This window comes from Lycium barbarum, chromosome 2 (genome assembly GCF_019175385.1).
Source record: "Lycium barbarum isolate Lr01 chromosome 2, ASM1917538v2, whole genome shotgun sequence".
Taxonomy (NCBI): Eukaryota; Viridiplantae; Streptophyta; class Magnoliopsida; order Solanales; family Solanaceae; genus Lycium; species Lycium barbarum.
In genome coordinates, this window is record NC_083338.1 from 100,084,277 (window position 1) to 100,102,755 (window position 18,479).

The window sequence follows — 18,479 nt, forward strand, 5'->3', positions numbered from 1 at the left end:
TCATAGGCACAGACTTTGGGGTGATCGTGCAGACAGACATGATAGTTCGAGGGCCCGTGAGTTCCTGACTTGTAATCCTCCAGAGTTCTTCGGGACAAAGCCCGAAGAGGACGCCCAGGAGTTTATCAAGCAGATGCAGCATACGTTACGGTTGATTAAGGCTTCTGCGACCGAATCAGTTGAGTTGGCTTCATATCGGTTGCACGATGTAGCAGCTAATTGGTATGAGTCCTGGTAGTTATCCAGAGGCGACGGCGCTCCCCCAGCAGTATGGGACGAGTTTACTGAGGCTTTTCTTGGCCACTTTCTGCCTCCGGAGCTACGGCGGGCTAGGGCCGACAAATTTTTATTGCTGAGACAGAGGGGCCGCAGCGTCCGAGATTATAGTCTGGAGTTTGACTCATTGGCCAGATATGCACCTGTCATGGTAGCTACTATGACTGATAGGATGCAACGGTATTTTATGGGGCTGGACCGTTATTTGGTCGATAGTTGTCTGGTGATGGCCGCTCAGCCCGGGATAGATATTGCCTGTATACAGGCGCACGCCCAGGGTATGGAGGACCGGCATAAGGGGCATCAGCCTGACAGGAGTCAGGACCGGAGGCAGCCCAAGAGGGCCAGATCAGCTGGGTATTCTGGGGAGTTTCGCAGTAGGCAGCCTCAGCAGCAGCAGCAGTCTAGCAGACATTCTTCCCAGCCGGCACAGAGCACACCTCCACAATTCTCGGGCAGGAGATTTGATAGCCCATGGTATTCAGGAACAGGCCAGAGCTCCAAGGCTTCAGGTTCGCGGGTAGACAGGAGTTCCGGTCAGACGAGGCCACCCAGGCCTCAGTGTTCTCATTGTGGGAGGTACCACCCTGGAGAGTACTACCGTGCTACAGGTGCTTGTTTTTCTTGTGGCTGCCAGGGCGATACTGTGAGAGAGTGCCCGTATAAGGGTAATTTGGGAGGTGCAGCGCAGCCTACCGGATCAGCCGCGGGGTCATCATCTTCTTCGGTGGATATGCGCCATACGAGGCAGGGTACACCAGCACCAGCAGGTCGCGGCAGAGGCTGTGGTGGAGTTTCCAGTACTAGCGGTCCTTCGAACCGCATTTACGCTTTGGCCAGCCGCCAGGATCAGGAGGCATCGCCAAATGTGGTTACAAGTACATTATTGGTCTTCTCTCGGTCTGTATATGCATTGATTGATCCAGGTCCTACCTTGTCATATATTTCTCCTCTCGTCGCTAGTAAAATTAGTATAACGCCCGAACCTATAGAGCAATTTGAAGTAGCTACACCAATTGGGGACTTTATTATAGCGAGACAGGTATATAAAGATTGTTCTGTAATTATATGTGGCCGAGATAATAAGGCAGATCTGGTGGAGTTAGATATGATTGAATTTGATGTTATTTTGGGCATGGATTGGCTAGCTTCCTGTTATGCTAACGTTGATTGCCAGAAAAAGGTGGTTCGCTTCCAATTTCCCGGGGAACCAGTTATAGAGTGGGTAGGTAATACAGTATCGCCGAAAGGTAAGTTTATTTCATACCTTAAGGCGAGGAAGATGATCAGAAAAGGGTATATTTATCATCTGGTTCGGGTACAAGACTTGAAAGCAGAAGCACCGACTCTTCAGTTAGTCCCAGTGGTCAATGAATTTCCAGATGTATTCTCAGATGAACATCCAGGTCTTCCTCCGGAGCGAGAGATAGAGTTCACTATTGATGTGTTGCCAGATACTCAGCCTATATCTATTCCCCCGTACAGAATAGCACCTGCAGAATTAAAAGAATTGAAAGAGAAGCTGAAGGATTTATTAGAAAAAGGTTTCATCAGACCTAGCACCTCACCTTGGGGAGCCCCGGTATTATTTGTAAGAAAGAAAGACGGGTCGCTGCGTATGTGTATTGATTATCGGCAGCTAAATAAGGTAACCATAAAGAATAAATACCCCCTCCCCAGAATTGATGATTTGTTTGATCAGTTGCAGGGCGCTAAGTGTTTTTCGAAGATAGATCTGCGGTCCGGTTACCACCAGGTGCAGGTACGAGTGGCTGATATTCCTAACACAGCATTCCGGACCCGATATGGGCTTTATGAATTCAGAGTGATGTCTTTTGGGCTGAGTAATGCTCCAGCGGTATTCATGGATCTGATGAATCGGGTATTTAGACAATTCATGGATATGTTCGTGATTGTATTTATTGATGATATTCTGGTTTACTCACGGTCAGAGGAGGAACACGCAGATCATCTGAAAGCGATACTTGGGGTACTTCGGCATCAGAAGCTATATGCAAAATTCTCCAAGTGTGAATTTTGGCTGGTTTCAGTGGCATTCTTGGGACATATATTGCAGCTGATGGCATCCGGGTGGACACACAGAAGATTGAGGTCGTAAAGAATTGGCCTAGACCTACGACGCCCACTGAGGTACGCAGTTTTCTGGGATTAGCGGGCTATTACAGAAGATTTGTGGAAAAGTTTGCTTCGATTTCAGTGCCTTTAACGAGGCTAACTCAGAAGAGAGCCAAGTTCCAATGGACTGATACTTGCGAGCGAAGCTTCCAGTTGCTGAAGGAGAAGTTGACTACAGCCCCAGTTCTGACTCTTCCAGAGGGACCAGATGGGTATGTTATTTATTGTGATGCTTCCGGCGTTGGGTTAGGCTGTGTATTAATGCAGCATGGCAGAGTTATATCCTACGCTTCCCGGCAGCTCAAAAAGCATGAAAGAAATTATCCTACCCATGATTTAGAGCTAGCAGCGGTGATCCATGCTTTGAAAATATGGAGACACTATCTATACGGCGACCATGTTGATATATATATATAGATCACAAGAGTCTCCAGTAAATATTTAAGCAGAAGGAGCTGAATTTGCGGTAGAAGAGGTGGCTGGAGCTGTTGAAAGACTATGATATTGATATTCTGTATCATCCGGGAAAGGCTAATGTTGTAGCAGATGCACTCAGTCGCAAGTCTATGGGTAGTTTGGCAGATTTGCAACCAGAGAGGAAAGAGATAGTACGTGATATTCATCAGCTGGCAAATCTTGGAGTTCGTCTGGCCGATTCTGGAGGTACGAGGATTTCTGTCCGAGGGGTTTCTGAATCATCTATTAGGGAAGACATAAAGCGGCACCAATATTAAGATCCTATTTTAGTACAGTACAGAGACACATCCCACGAAAAGGAGAAGACTCCATTCGAGTTTACACCAGACGGAATAATGCTATATCGAGGCAGATTGTGTGTACCTAATGTTGCAGGGCTACGACAGCAGGTTATGAGCGAAGTACACTATGCCCGGTATTCTGTTCATTCGGGATCGACGAAAATGTATCATGACCTCAGATGTTTGTATTGGTGGGATGGCATGAAACGGGACATCGCAGAGTTCGTTGCCCAGTGCCCAAATTGTCAGCAGGTTACGATTGAACATCAAAAGCCGGGTGGACTGTTACAAGAAATGGAAATTCCGACCTGGAAGTGGGAGATAATTAATATGGACTTAATTACAGGTTTGCCTCGCACTCCACGGAAGTATGACTCCATATGGGTTATTGTTGATAGGCTGACAAAATCAGCCCATTTTCTTCCAGTCAGAACTACTTATTCAGCTGAGGATTATGCCAGACTATATATTAAAGAAATAGTAAGACTTCACGGAGTTTCTATATCTATTATCACTGACAGAGGTGCCCAGTTTACAACGAATTTCTGGAGATCATTTCAGGAGGGATTGGGAACTTAGGTGAGTCTGAGCACATCATTTCATCCTCAGAGCGACGGGCAGGCCGAGTGCACTATACAGACGTTAGATGACATGTTGCGGGCCTGTGTTATCGATTTCAGAGGGAGCTGGGATGATCACCTGCCGCTGATTGAGTTTGCTTATAACAACAGCTACCATTCCAGTATCCAGATGGCACCGTACGAGGCTTTGTATGGCATAAAATGCACGTCACCAATCGACTGGTTCGATGTTGGCGAAACTGAATTAATCGGCCCAGATATAGTCCAGCAGGCGGTTGACAAGGTGAAACTCATTCGAGAGCGGTTATTAGCAGCCCAGAGTCGACAGAAGTCATATGCTGATAAACGACGTGGACCTTTGGAGTTCCAGGTTGGTGATTGGGTATTTCTGAAGGTGTCGCCTATGAAGGGCGTAATGCGATTTCGTAAAAAGGAAAAGCTCAGTCCGCGATATATTGGGCCTTATATGATTGTTCGAAAGATTGGGAATGTCGCCTACGAGCTAGATCTACCATCTGATCTGGAAGCAGTACATCCGGTATTTCATGTATCTATACTCCGCAAATGTGTTGGTGATCCTTCCAGAATATTTCCAGTAGATGATATTCAAGTGACGGAGGAACTGTCTTACGAAGAGCAACCTATAGCCGTTCTGGATCGCCAGGTGAGGAGATTGCGCAATAAAGATGTAGCTTCCGTTAAGGTATTGTGGCGGAACAATAACAGGGAGGAGATGACCTGGGAAGCTGAAAAGGAAATGAAGAAGAAGTACCCTCACCTGTTTCCTATGTCTACAGGTAATTTAAATTCCGTAACTGGTTATACCGATTAATGAATAAGTTGTATGTGCTGCCCATATAAGGAACTTTCCCCAAAAATACTTACAAGACCCTATAAGATTAATTTACAATTCGAGGACGAATGTTCAAAAGGGGGGGGGGGGGAGGATGTTATAACCCGTGTTTTTGTCTACTTGGAAAAAATTGAAATAATTTGGGCTTGAAAGAAATAAGGCCATGTTTGATTTTATCTAATACGTGTGTGTTTTTCATGAAACATTAATGTGGAAATAGCGAGAAAGGTGAGGGGCAAAAATCAGGAATTCTGGAAATTAATTTCGGGAACTACAAAATGGGCCACAATTAATTGGGCTAGAAAAATTCAAAAAAAAAAAAAAAAAGATGAGGCCCAAATGGAGCATGGGTGGCCGGCCATATGTCTAGCCCAAACCCATGACTCTTAAATAATTTCCATGTGATTAAATTAGCTTCATCTATTAGAACTTTCAAGACAAGTTGAGAAAGGAGAAAAATAAGAGCAAGAACACCACAAAAAAAGGGCCATTCGGCCAAGACCCATAAATTTTGCCCCTTAAAATCTTGCTTCAAATTTTTTTTTCTTGTGGTATTTCTACTAATTCAAGGGTCCTCTACAACGTGGTGTAGTTATTTCGGGAGATAAGTCGCTTGTTTCGTAGATTTGGCACTTGGGTCAAGTGAAGAAGCTAGGAAGAAAAGGTAAGAATTAATTCCATTTTATGTGTTATGAAGGTTTTATTTATGTTGTGGAATGTAGAAAGGAGAAGAATTCATGAAAATATGGAAGTTGCATGATGAATATACATATATATATAGCTGTGTGCATGTGTTGTTGTGTAGGCAAAAATGAGTTAATTTTATGTAGTATTCTAGTTGTGGTTGTTGTGAACTCTACATTGGAAATGAAAGTTTAAAGGTTTTGGTTGAAGTTGGAAATGAGGGGGGTGAGCCGTGGGTGTGCATGTATGTGTAGAAGGATGAACCAATTTTATTTATGATGTTAATTGTGTTGTTGTAGCCTTGTGGTGTCAATGGAAGAATGCTAGTCCATATTAGCATGAAAGATTGGTTGTTAAATTGTTATGGGAAGTTTTGTGATTTTATGGTAGATTTATGTAATGATGAAAATGAAATTGTTAAGGTGCGAATTATGATTATTGTTAATGAAATTGGAAGATGAAAATGTGTTATGAATATTTATGTCGAAGATTAGAATTTTCGGATAAATTATGGTTTTGGTGGAATTTTTGTATATTTTGTAAATATTTTGTAGAAGGATATGAAATGCTTATGAATTGTATTGGAATGATCTTGATTAGTAAATGACTATGAAAACATTGATATTGGATTGGAAGTGCGAAGTTAGATTAGGAGTTGTCGCACTATTTAGAAAGGAATACTATTCATGCTAGAATGCGTTTTAATTAGATTGTTGATGTTGTTGGTGTTGTTGTGGTTGTTGTTGTTGACATTTTGGACGAGTTAAATTCTCGGGGATGCTGTATGTATCGGGGAGATGCTGCCCAAATTTCTGTAGACAAGTATGAGTTAAGATTGAATTCCTAAAGGCTTGTAATTGATATTTGGTAATTATGACCAATTGTAGATTTTGGAGGAAACAGGAATTGAGTATGGAGAGGCATAAGGAGCGTATAAGGTATGTAAAGCTTTACCTTTCCTTCTCTTGGCATGTCTGTGTTATGTCCCGTGTTTTCGTATAATTGGAAATCGAGAAATAATTACGACTTGTGTGTTATAAGTCCGCTTTGTATATATTTGGTATATTTGACTATTTGGGTACGGCGGGGCCCTGTCTCGCCATATGTCTTTGTTTTGAGTTCGTAGAGGCCTGTAGTCATATATGTGGGGCGAGGGTCCTATGTATGTTTGTCTGATTCCGTTTTCTGGTCTTAAGGCGGTCTGTTTGTTATGCCGGCCCCAAATGGCCCATATGCTTATATTTGCACTTTTGACCGGCGATGTCCATTCCGCCGCTCAGTTTGTATTTGATATGATATTTTGATTTGGCACGACTGCTTAAGACATACTCGATATAAATTATGTTCGATATGATTTCGAAAAATTATGAAATAAGTTTGGATTTGAAAATGAACGTGTGATTCGGTCTGGGTACCCAGGTAGGGTGCCAGTCGCGGCCCACGGGGCTGGGTTGTGACAAAAGTGGTATCAGAGCAGTTTGTCCTCGGAATGTCTACAGGCCGTGTCTCGTAGAGTCTTGTTTATCGATGTGTTGTGCACCACATCTATAAACGGGAAGCTACAGGGCATTTAGGATGTTACCTTCTTTGAAATCTTAGATCGTGCGATAGAGCTGTGCTATTAGGATGATTATGATCTGACTCACCTTTGTGGTTACAGTGATGCCTCCGAAGAAGGCAACGGCGGCCCAGAAGGGCAAGGCGAGGATTGGAGAGACTAGCCAGGCACAGCGAGCTACTCGGGCTCGTGTCTATGATTTGCCTGAGGATGTGCCTCATTCTGAGGGGTCTGCTACACCCCCACTAGTACAGCCTGGAGCAGGACCTTCAGCAGCTCCAGAGGTCCGTGTACCCGCACCTGAGACTCCAGCTCCTCAGCCAGGGGCGGAGGATAGGACCCTGAGGGAGGCTGTACAGCTGTTGACTACACTGGTAGCAGGACAGGCTCGCAGGCGCGGGCGGAGGGACGACGATGATGATGACAGGCGGGACAGCCTGAGAGTTCGGGAGTTATTGCTATGTGGCCCTCCAGAGTTCTTCGGGTCTAAGCCCGACGAGGACCCCCACGACTTCATTCGGGGGATGCGACGCTCACTGGACTTGGTCAGGGCTTCAAAGACCGAGTCAGTTGAGCTGGCTTCGCACAGGCTTCGAGATGTGGCTACCCACTGGTACGAGACTTGGGAGCTGTCTAGAGGAGAGGGTGCCCCTCCAGCCACTTGGGATCAGTTTGTGACAGCATTCACCCGCCACTTTTTGCCACCATAGTTACGGCGGGCACGGGCTGATCGATTCTTACGTCTGCAGCAGAGGGGTCGGAGTGTTCGCGAGTATAACCTTGAGTTTGATTCTCTGGCCCGATATGCACCGGCCGTGGTAGCAGACATGACCGATCGGATGCACAGATATGTCATGGGATTGGATCGGTATTTGATTGACGGCTGCATGGCAGTGTCATTGCAGACAGATATGGACATTGCTCGACTTCAGGCCTATGCGATGGGTATGGAGGATCGTCACAGGTCTGATCATTCTGGTAGAGATCGAGATAGGAGGCCGCCCAAGAGGGCTAGGTCCGCAGGTTATGCTGGAGATTCTCGAGGCGGACAGCCTCAGCAGCAGCCGTCAGACAGGCATTTTCCTCCCTCCGGCCGGGGTACTCAGTCAGGCAGCCGGAGATTCGATAGTACAGGACCGTATGGGGCCGGTCAGAGCTCCAGAGTGGCAGGTTCACAGGTACCCAGGGGTCCCAGCCAGGCCAGACCACCCAGACCCCGATGTCCTCATTGCGGGAAGTCTCATCCCGGGGAGTGTTACCGAGCGACTGGAGCTTGCTTTTCGTGTGGTGGTCAGGGCCACTTTATGAGAGATTGTCCATTGGCTAGCGGTTCTGGTAGTGCTGCTCAGCAGACAGGGTCAGCCGCCGGTTCTTCTTCTGCTCCATCAGTTGCACGCCCTGGAGGGCGAGGTATTTCAGCACCGGCAGGACGCGGTCGAGGCCGCGGTGGCACTTCAGGTTCTAGCGGTCCCTCGAACCGCATATATGCTTTGGCCAGCCGCCAGGATCAGGAGGCTTCGCCAAACGTCGTCACAGGTACATTGCTGGTTTTCTCCAGATCTGTGTATGCATTGATTGACCCTGGCTCTACTTTATCATATATTTCCCCGCTCGTTGCTAGTAAGATTGGGATAGTGTCTGAGCCTATAGAACCATTTGAGGTAGCTACGCCAGTTGGGGATTTTATTATAGCGAGACAGATTTATAAGGATTGTTCTGTGACCATTTACGATCGTAGCACTAAGGCTGATTTGATAGAGTTAGACATGCTTGAGTTTGACGTCATTATGGGCATGGACTGGTTGTCTTCCTGTTATGCTAATGTCGACTGCCAGAAAAAGGTAGTCCGTTTTCAGTTTCCAGGGGAACCAGTCATAGAGTGGTTCGGATCTACAACATCGCCGAGGGGTAAGTTTATTTCATACCTCAAGGCTAAGAAGATGATCCAGAAGGGGTATATCTATCATTTGGTTGTTCCGGTCGTCAGCGAGTTTCCAGATGTTTTTCCTGACGAGCTTCCTGGCCTTCCGCCTGAGCGGGAGATTGATTTTACTATTGAGTTGATGCCGGATACGCAGCCTATATCTATTCCTCCGTACAGAATGGCACCAGCTGAGTTGAAGGAGTTGAAGGAGCAGCTGAAAGATTTGCTGGATAAGGGCTTTATTAGACCCAGCACATCACCCTGGGGAGCGCCGGTACTATTTGTCAGAAAGAAAGATGGGTCATTGCGGATGTGTATCGACTACCGGCAGCTGAATAAGGTGACTGTTAAGAATAAATATCCCCTTCCCCGGATTGATGATTTGTTTGACCAGCTGCAGGGTGCTAGATATTTTTCAAAGATAGATCTGCGTTCTGGTTACCATCAGGTGCGAGTACGGGAGTCAGATATCCCGAAGACTGCTTTCAGGACTCGGTACGGGCATTATGAGTTCAGAGTTATGTCTTTCGGGCTGACTAATGCTCCAGCAGTATTTATGGATCTGATGAACCGGGTATTTCGGCCTTTCCTGGATATGTTTGTTATTGTGTTTATTGATGATATCCTAATTTACTCGCGATCAGCCGAGGAGCATTCAGATCATTTGAGGAAGGTACTTCGCATCCTCCGCCAGCAGAAGTTATATGCAAAATTCTCTAAGTGTGAGTTCTGGTTGACTTCTGTGGCATTCTTGGGCCATATTGTCGGCGCAGACGGTATTCGGGTCGACACGCAGAAGATTGAGGCTGTGCAGAATTGGCCCAGGCCTACTATACCGACAGAGGTGCGTAGTTTTCTTGGATTGGCTGGGTATTACCGCAGGTTCGTGGAGGATTTCTCTTCTATTTCAGCACCACTGACGAGGCTTACCCAGAAAGCAGCAAAATTCCAGTGGTCGAATGCCTGCGAGCGCAGCTTTCAGATGCTGAAGGAGAGATTGATTACAGCACCAGTTCTGGCTCTTCCAGAGGGATCTGACGGGTATGTTGTCTATTGTGACGCCTCTGGTATTGGGATCGGATGTGTATTGATGCAGCACGGTCGAGTCATAGCCTATGCTTCCCGGCAGCTCAGACCGCACGAGAAAAACTATCCCACTCATGATCTTGAGTTGGCCGCGGTGATTCATGCTTTGAAGATTTGGCGGCATTATTTATATGGGGTCCATGTTGATATCTATATGGACCATAAGAGTCTCCAGTATATTTTTAGGCAGAAGGAACTAAATTTGCGGCAGCGGAGATGGCTTGAGTTACTAAAGGATTACGACGTCGATATTCTGTACCACCCAGGGAAAGCCAACGTGGTAGCTGATGCGCTTAGCCGCAAGTCCGTAGGCAGTCTGGCTGATGTTCCATCTGATAAGAGGGATTTGGTTCGCGATATTCATCAGCTGGCCAGCCTCGGGGTTCGTTTGGTGGATTCTGGAGATTCTGGGATTTCTGTTCGTCCAGTTGCTGAGTCATCTATTATTCAGGAGGTAAAGCAGCGCCAGTTTGAGGATCCTCTTTTGATTCAGTACAGAGATGTGGCCCTTAGTAAATCAAAGACTCAGTTTGAGATCTCGCCTGACGGAGTATTATTATATGACGGCAGATTCTGTGTACCGGACGTTGCGGGCTTACGGCGGCAGATTATGGGCGAGGCCCATAATGCACGGTATTCTGTTCATCCTGGTTCCACTAAAATGTATCGGGACCTCAGGTGTTTGTATTGGTGGGACGGCATGAAGAAAGATATTGCTGAGTTTGTTAGTCAGTGCCCGAACTGCCAGCAAGTTAAGATCGAGCATCAGAAGCCCGGTGGATTATTACAGGAGATGGAAATTCCAGCCTGGAAATGGGAGATGATTAATATGGATTTCGTTGTTGGATTACCGCGCACGCCACGCAGGTACGACTCTATCTGGGTTGTTGTTGACAGGCTGACGAAATCAGCCCATTTCATTCCGGTTCGGACTACTTATTCGGCTGAGGACTATGCCAGATTGTATATCAGAGAGATAGTCAGACTTCACGGAGTCCCTATATCTATTATTACTGACCGAGGTACCCAGTTTACAGCTAATTTCTGGAGGTCATTTCAGGAGGGATTAGGGACTCAGGTGAGCCTCAGTACAGCTTTTCACCCTCAGTCCGACGGGCAGGCCGAGCGCACTATTCAGACGCTCGAAGATATGTTGCGGGCCTGCGTTATTGATTTCAGGGGCAGCTGGGATGATCATTTGCCGCTTATTGAGTTTGCCTATAATAACACTTATCACTCCAGCATTCAGATGGCTCCGTACGAGGCCCTTTATGGCAGGAGATGAAGGTCTCCTATTGGCTAGTTTGACGTGGGCGAGACTAAGTTGATTGGGCCAGATGTGATCCAGGAGGCTGTAGATAAGGTAAAGCTTATTCGAGAACGATTATTGGCTGCTCAGAGTCGACAGAAAGCTTATGCAGATAGGCGACGTCGACCGTTAGAGTTCCGGATTGGCGACTGGGTATTCCTGAAGGTGTCGCCCATGAAGGGTGTCATGAGATTCGGTAAAAAGGGTAAGTTGAGCCCCCGGTACATTGGACCGTATCAGATCGTGCGAAAGATAGGCGAGGTCGCCTATGAGCTAGACTTACCATCCGACTTGGAGGCCGTACACCCGGTGTTTCATGTGTCTATGTTGCGGAAATGTATTGGTGATCCTGCCAGGATATTCCCAGTAGATGACATTCAGGTGACGGAGCAGTTATCTTATGACGAGCAGCCTGTATCTATTCTGGATCGACAGGTGCGGAGACTACGCACTAAAGAAGTGCCCTCCGTCAAAGTCCTGTGGCGCAACAATAATCGGGAGGAGATGACTTGGGAGGCGGAGGACGAGATGAAGAAGAAATATCCCCACTTGTTTCCGACATCCACAGGTAATCTAATTTCTTTTTCAGTTTGTTGTGTTGATTGATAAAATGAATTATGTATGTCATTATTAAAAAGGGACACTCCTGCCTTGATCATAAGACCTTATAAGATTAATTTAACATTCGGGGACGAATGTTCTTAAGGGGGGGAGAATGTTATGTCCCGTGTTTTCGTATAATTGGAAATCGAGAAATAATTACGACTTGTGTGTTATAAGGACATAGTTTGATTTTAGTGAATATGATTATGTTGGTTATGGAATTATTAATGTCAATACCTCGGGAAAGGCCGAGAATAAATTTGGAATTTCGGAAATTAGTTTCGGGAATTACAAAACGGGACTTTTCTCGAATTGGGCCAAGAAAATTTAATACAAAATAAAGCCCAAAGGTTTTGGAAGGGTGGCCGGCCTTGGCAAGCCCAAACCCATTAAGTTGAGGTCATGTGCATAGCACATGACCCTTAAAAGGATATATATATCCATGCCAACACTTAGACTTACCTTTAAAAAAAAAAAAACCAACAAAAAATTTCAAGAACCACCCCAAAGGGGTTTCGGCCGAACCCACAAAGAAGAGAGAAAGAAAAATTTCCAAGTTTGATTAGTGATCCAAAAATCCAAGTTTTCACATATTTGTGAAGTACTCAAGGCCCTCTTCATCGGAGTATAATTAGTTTGGCGTAAGAACGACGTTTGCGACAAGTCGGGGTTTCAAGGAAAGGTAAGAATTTTGCCCCTTTTATGTTATAGAATTGATATGAATGTGTTAAGGATTGAGAATAGATGGGAATCCCGTAATTTTGATTTAAATAGAAAGCTATGGGTGTGTGTGTAAGTTGGTTGTTGGCCGTGAGCCATAGAGAGACAAAATGATTTGAATTGATCTTGTTTAAGTTGGTATAATGTGTTGTTGTGACCCTTATGTCGTAAATGATTGATTGTTGAAGTAAATTGGCGGTGGAAAACGAATTCGGATATTATCGGAAAGTGTATATCCTTGGTATCTTTATGTATAGCAATGTATATTTTAGGTGCTATAGACTTTAAATATGAATCTATAACGATGTTGGCGAATTCGGAATGAAACAATGCGAGTTAGAATGTTCGTAGTGCATTTTTGGATGTTTTGAAGACTTAGGGAAATAATTGATTTTGGTGCAAGTTCGTGTATGATTTGAATTGTAATTAGAATGTGGTTGTATAAGTTTGAATGTGGGAATGAATACAAATAGGTAGATATAGAATTGGAATTTTGGAAGTTTGAATGAAAGTTGCCAACTTAGGTAATAAAGTAGAACTTTAAAGCTAGAATGGCTTGATTGTTGTTTGTGTTGTTTGCTGACGTGTGGGCTGTTGTGATTGATGTATTTTGAGCCGAGCTAAGCCTCGGGGATGTTAGATTTATAGGGGAAACGCTGCCGAAATTTCGGTAGGCAAAATTGCAGTTAAAGGCATTTTTAAGCCTAAGAATCTCAATTGGTAACTTTGACCATTTGCAGATTTTTGACGAAACGGGACTGGACTTTCGGGAGAGCTTACGACGTCTGTGAGGTATGTAAAGCTTCCCACTCCTTCATTTGGCATAGCTTAGTGTGTTAGACGAATATGAGAACTTCCGGAGCATTTCTGCTCCTCGAAACCCGATCCACAGAAAAGTTACTATCCATTCAATTCGATTGAAGCCTAAGGGCTCTATTTTGGCTAGAATGCCACCGCTCGTCCGAAACCTATCGAAATGTGGTCGCGTAACCTAGAAACGACCATGTATGACCTTTGGCATATAAATGTTCGTAAAGATAAGTTCGCCACCTCACTTTGACTCGAGGTGGGCCCGCTACCCTGAAACGCCCTATTTGCCTTATTGGGCTATCTTTGTGAATAAAGTTGGATACGATACTTTCGATTGTGAAATTCCCTCCTATGAGATGTATTTTGAACATTATAATACGCTAAGTTACGTTTTGAGCTATACGTACTATTTGGAAATGTTTTGTGAAATGAAACTTTATATCGGCTAAGTACCCGACTATTTTGCATTATGATATGACTTATGGGTTTACTTCGTTTTGGAAAACTATTCTGAAGTACGAATTGCATTGGTTTGCTCACGACTCCGCTCGTGCCTTATTATGACTTCGTTCACCGGTTCCCGGGCCGGTTTTGATTCGTGCGCCTTATGACAATTCGGCTGTATGCTGTGTTACGGTTCCCGAGGCTTCGCCATAGGGTCGGGTTCCGTTCGGAGTTATGCTGTGATATGGCTTGTGATGCGATACGCTCACCTATGATTATGCTTGTGTTCGGGGATGTACGGAGATTTGAAACCTTATGGTGTTATGCTGTGTGTGGCGCCAGCGTCGGAGTGGCGACCACGTTCCTAAGCGTTTGCATGATTTATTGCATTATGTATAAGTATATGATTTCGATATAGATTTTGATCTACCCATTTGTACTCCACTTTGACATTTGATTTACTTTCAGTTTTGATCCATATTTCTGTACTCCGTGCTTTACATACTCAGTACATATTTCGTACTGACCCCCTTTCTTCGGGGGCTGCGTTTTATGCCCGCAGGTGCAGATATCGGTGATCCTCCGCAGTAGGCTTCACTTCTTGCTATTCCGGAGTTCTCCTATTTGATCCGGAGTCCACTTTTGGTACAGACTCTTTTTGCTTTGTATATATTTGGTATATTTGACTATTTGGGTACGGCGGGGCCCTGTCTCGCCATATGTCTTTGTTTTGAGTTCGTAGAGGCCTGTAGTCATATATGTGGGGCGAGGGTCCTATGTATGTTTGTCTGATTCCGTTTTCTGGTCTTAAGGCGGTCTGTTTGTTATGCCGGCCCCAAATGGCCCTTATGCTTATATTTGCACTTTTGACCGGCGATGTCCATTCCGCCGCTCAGTTTGTATTTGATATGATATTTTGATTTGGCACGACCGCTTAAGACATACTCGATATAAATTATGTTCGATATGATTTCGAAAAATTATGAAATAAGTTTGGATTTGAAAATGAACGTGTGATTCGGTCTGGGTACCCAGGTAGGGTGCCAGTCGCGGCCCACGGGGCTGGGTCGTGACAGTCTTAGACCTAATAGGTTTAGATACGAGCCTCGGGGACGATTCTATTCCTAGAAATCCAAGTTTGAATTTAACCCTTTTTCATTTAATAGAATTGAATCATATGTTCTATGCTTTGTTGAAAGAATGGTGTAAATGCCTATAAATTACCTAAGAGGATATGAGATTGCCCTAACACCTTCATAGATGATTCCATAGGCTTAATGTACATAATTTGAGCCCACCACCTCAATTGACCCGAGGTGGGCCCACTATTCCTAATTCCTCTCCTATTGTGTATTGACTTATTTTCAAGCGATTTCAAAAGGGAAAGTTTTAGCTACCCTTCTAACTACTAAACCACAATTGTTTTAAATATTCCATTGAGTCTTATAAACTATTTTGGAACATGGAAACAATTCCAAAACAAAATTATTTTTACGTAACCTATTGTGGTATCCGAAATACATGCACTGTGATTATCGTGCGATTTCATTATTAGGGTTTGTTATCGAGATATTCCATCGAGCCCTTGTAAATGTATTATGTTTTATACTGCATTTAGTTTCTCACTACTCCACTCGTGGATGCCTCAATGTTTCCTTCACTGAGCCCGGGCCAAGATATGTTATCAAGCGTATTCCACTGCATTGTTGGCCGTGTCTCGATGTGAGGGGGCAGGTATACATGTACATGGGTTGTGGAGTATGCTGTGCCATGTACGCCTATTCGGATATGATATGATATGATACGATACGATATGGCCATTTGATATGATATGATATGTTACGGAGTTATTCCCTACTCTGGAGTATGATGTGTTGTGGCACCAGTGTCGGGGTGGCGACCACGTTCGGTTCACCGAGTCCCTTGACGGGGGTCGGATATGGCATATGATTTTGCATACACTATTTATGTTTTGTAAATATGCATTTGATATTCTTGACATTACACTCATTTTCTGTACGTTCTGTTCCGATTATGATTTTATTACTATACTCCAGGCTTTACATATTCAGTACATATTCCGTACTGACCCCCTTTCTTCGGGGGCTGCGTTTCATGCCTCGCAGGTACAGATGACCGATTTGCTGATCCGCCCGTTTAGGATTTGATTCAGCTGTCTTGGAGTGCTCTCTCGTCCGGAGCCTACATTTTGATACAGACTTTTTCTATTGTACATATATATGTTATTCAGGGGTATGACGGGGCCCTGTCCCGTCTTATGATTCTGTTATTGTTCCGTAGAGGTTTGTAGACATACTTGTGGGTTGTGTATATGTCTTGGGTTGATATGTTCTGCGATAGCCTTATCGGCTTCCCCGCGTTATATCTGTTTATCTGTGGTAATTAGTAACGCCAATTGCCTTCTATATCTGTATATTTTGTTTATATGCTAGTTTGGGTTATTGGGTACGTACGGGTGTCCAGCACGGACACTGGTCGCGGCCCACGGAGTTGGGTCGTGACATCATTATAAGCTGAAACCTATCATAAAAGTAGTACCAGGAATGATCATGTGGAAAATATGGAAATGGAGAAACACAAAGCTTCATGGAGGTTCAATGTCTATGCATAGGGTGAACCATGAAATTTCTCAGAACATTCACTTGCTATGCAAAGTAAGGTATCCAGCTTAGCAGAACATCCCTCATAAGTGGCCTCATATTATAGATTACTTTGAATAGTTTGGACCAAGCCTGAAGTACACAACTGTGACATGGAGAGTGCCTGCAAGTGGTTGGTATAAGTGCAATAGTGATGGTGCTTTAAGAGGAAATCCAGGTCCTAGTCCAGTGGCTTTTTGCATTAGAGATGACAATGGTGATCTGGTTATGCAGCAGCTCAAAAGATTGCAGATGGGAAAAATTTGGTTGCTGAAGCTGTGGCCATCAAGCAAGGAATTCAGTATTGTATGGATCATCATTTGTATCCTTTATTGGTGGAAACTGATTCCTTATCCATGAAGATGTTCATTAGAGGAACATGGGAAGTTCCATGGTGTATTATTATGATCTTAAAGGACATGAACAGATTGATAAGAGGGCAGACTGTTGAAGTGGAGCATATATATAGGGAGGGAAATTGCCTGGCAGATTTTTTAGCTAACTATGTTTTTGATTTTGCAGGTACACAGCAATTTAACACTTTTCAGGAGCTACCTTCTATGGCTAGGAAACTATTGAAAATTGATAAGGCTCAGATTCCAAATCTGAGAATCAGATATGCATCAAACACTAGATCAAGCAACTGATTTGCTTATAAATTGTTTTCTTTAGCATGTGTATGATGCAAGGCTGTGGGACTGCTATTCCTGCATCTAGTCTAGCTACTTGAGAAGTTCAGGATGGGTGGTATTAGTGGGCATGCATGCTCATCCCCATGCTCGATAACTTAAACAGATGAGGCTAAATGCAGCTCATATACCAAAGACAGCACACATTAGATATGTTCTTTTACATTTGCAGCAGGAAATTACAAGACGTGAGGCTACAAACCTGCAGTCTGAAGAAAATTTCAAGTGATTTGAATCCACTTCATCAAGTGAGAGCTTGGAGATGAGATAGATGGATGCAAGTCAAGACTACATGAATTCTAGCTTTGTTTTATATATATTTTATTCACTGCATCTTTGTCTCTTGTTATTTTCTAACTAGCTGTTTGGCTAGTTCTGTACAGACTTTTGTCCCTTTTTATTAATAAATATCCACCACTTTGGTGGTTTTCTTTAAAAAAAAAACATGAATTGAACATAAAACTCACCTTGGATGATGTAGGAATGGACTTTGGATGAGAATACTCCACTTGGAGAAAACACTACTTCAAGACAAAAGGGTTTCTTGATCTCTGCAAACCCTAGTGAGCATCCATACACTTGATTTTTTTACTAATCCTTGGTGTTTAATCCTTGATTTCCCTTGGATTCATGATAATATGATGAGAGAATATTTTAGAGCTTCCAAGACTTAAAGAGAAAGTGAAATCTGAAAAATAAGAGCATGCTTCGTCTATTTATAGCCGAAACCGGAAAATTCCAGAGAGTCGGTTCGACGAGCGGGTCGACCTGTCGACAGTCCGTCGACTGGCTCTGTCGACTCACACCTGAAAATGTCTGATTGCAGAAGCGCAAGGACGGTACACATCGACGGTCCGTCGACCGTGACTTGTGCCTGCAGACCTTCCTGATTCTATTCAGATTTCGTCAATTTGATCCATTCAACTTACAGGCCCGTGATATACATGGAATACCTGCTAGTACCTCCATACACGGGGTAAAATACTTAGCATCTCAATACTCGGGTACAAATCTCCATTTCAAGGCATACTCAACTAGTGATAAGAGTCAACCTAAGGAAACTCTAAGAATTCAAAAACAACAAAAGAAAATAAAAGGAGCTTGGAAAAATTGGAAAAGAAGAGATAGAAGGATAGATACTAGACCCAAAGGATAGTAAATCTACGGGCAAAATTGTGTATATCAAACCCAATCCCTCCCAATTTGATTCAACCCTAAGAACCTAAGTAATTTGAATTCAAAGAAAGGACTCAAATGATTCCACAAATGAGCAACATAAGATGAATTCAATGGAACTTGTAATTCAATGCACAACTAAGAAATTACACTTAGTCAATAATCAACCAAACAAACTATCTATTAACTAAATCTCTCAAAATATAAATTCA

At 44.0% G+C, this 18,479-nt stretch overlaps 1 protein-coding gene across 1 annotated transcript in view; it reads left to right on the forward strand.

Moving 5' to 3' along the window:
• LOC132628710 (uncharacterized) overlaps nucleotides 1-17,049 on the forward strand; it is a 33,962-nt gene extending 16,913 nt beyond the window's left edge. Inside the window, exons 11-12 of the mRNA XM_060344475.1 lie at nucleotides 16,484-16,703; nucleotides 16,925-17,049. Of these exons, the coding sequence (XP_060200458.1) occupies nucleotides 16,484-16,703; nucleotides 16,925-17,049 (345 nt within the window). The remainder of the gene's footprint in view (nucleotides 1-16,483; nucleotides 16,704-16,924) is intronic.
• The last annotated feature ends 1,430 nt before the right edge of the window (nucleotides 17,050-18,479 follow it).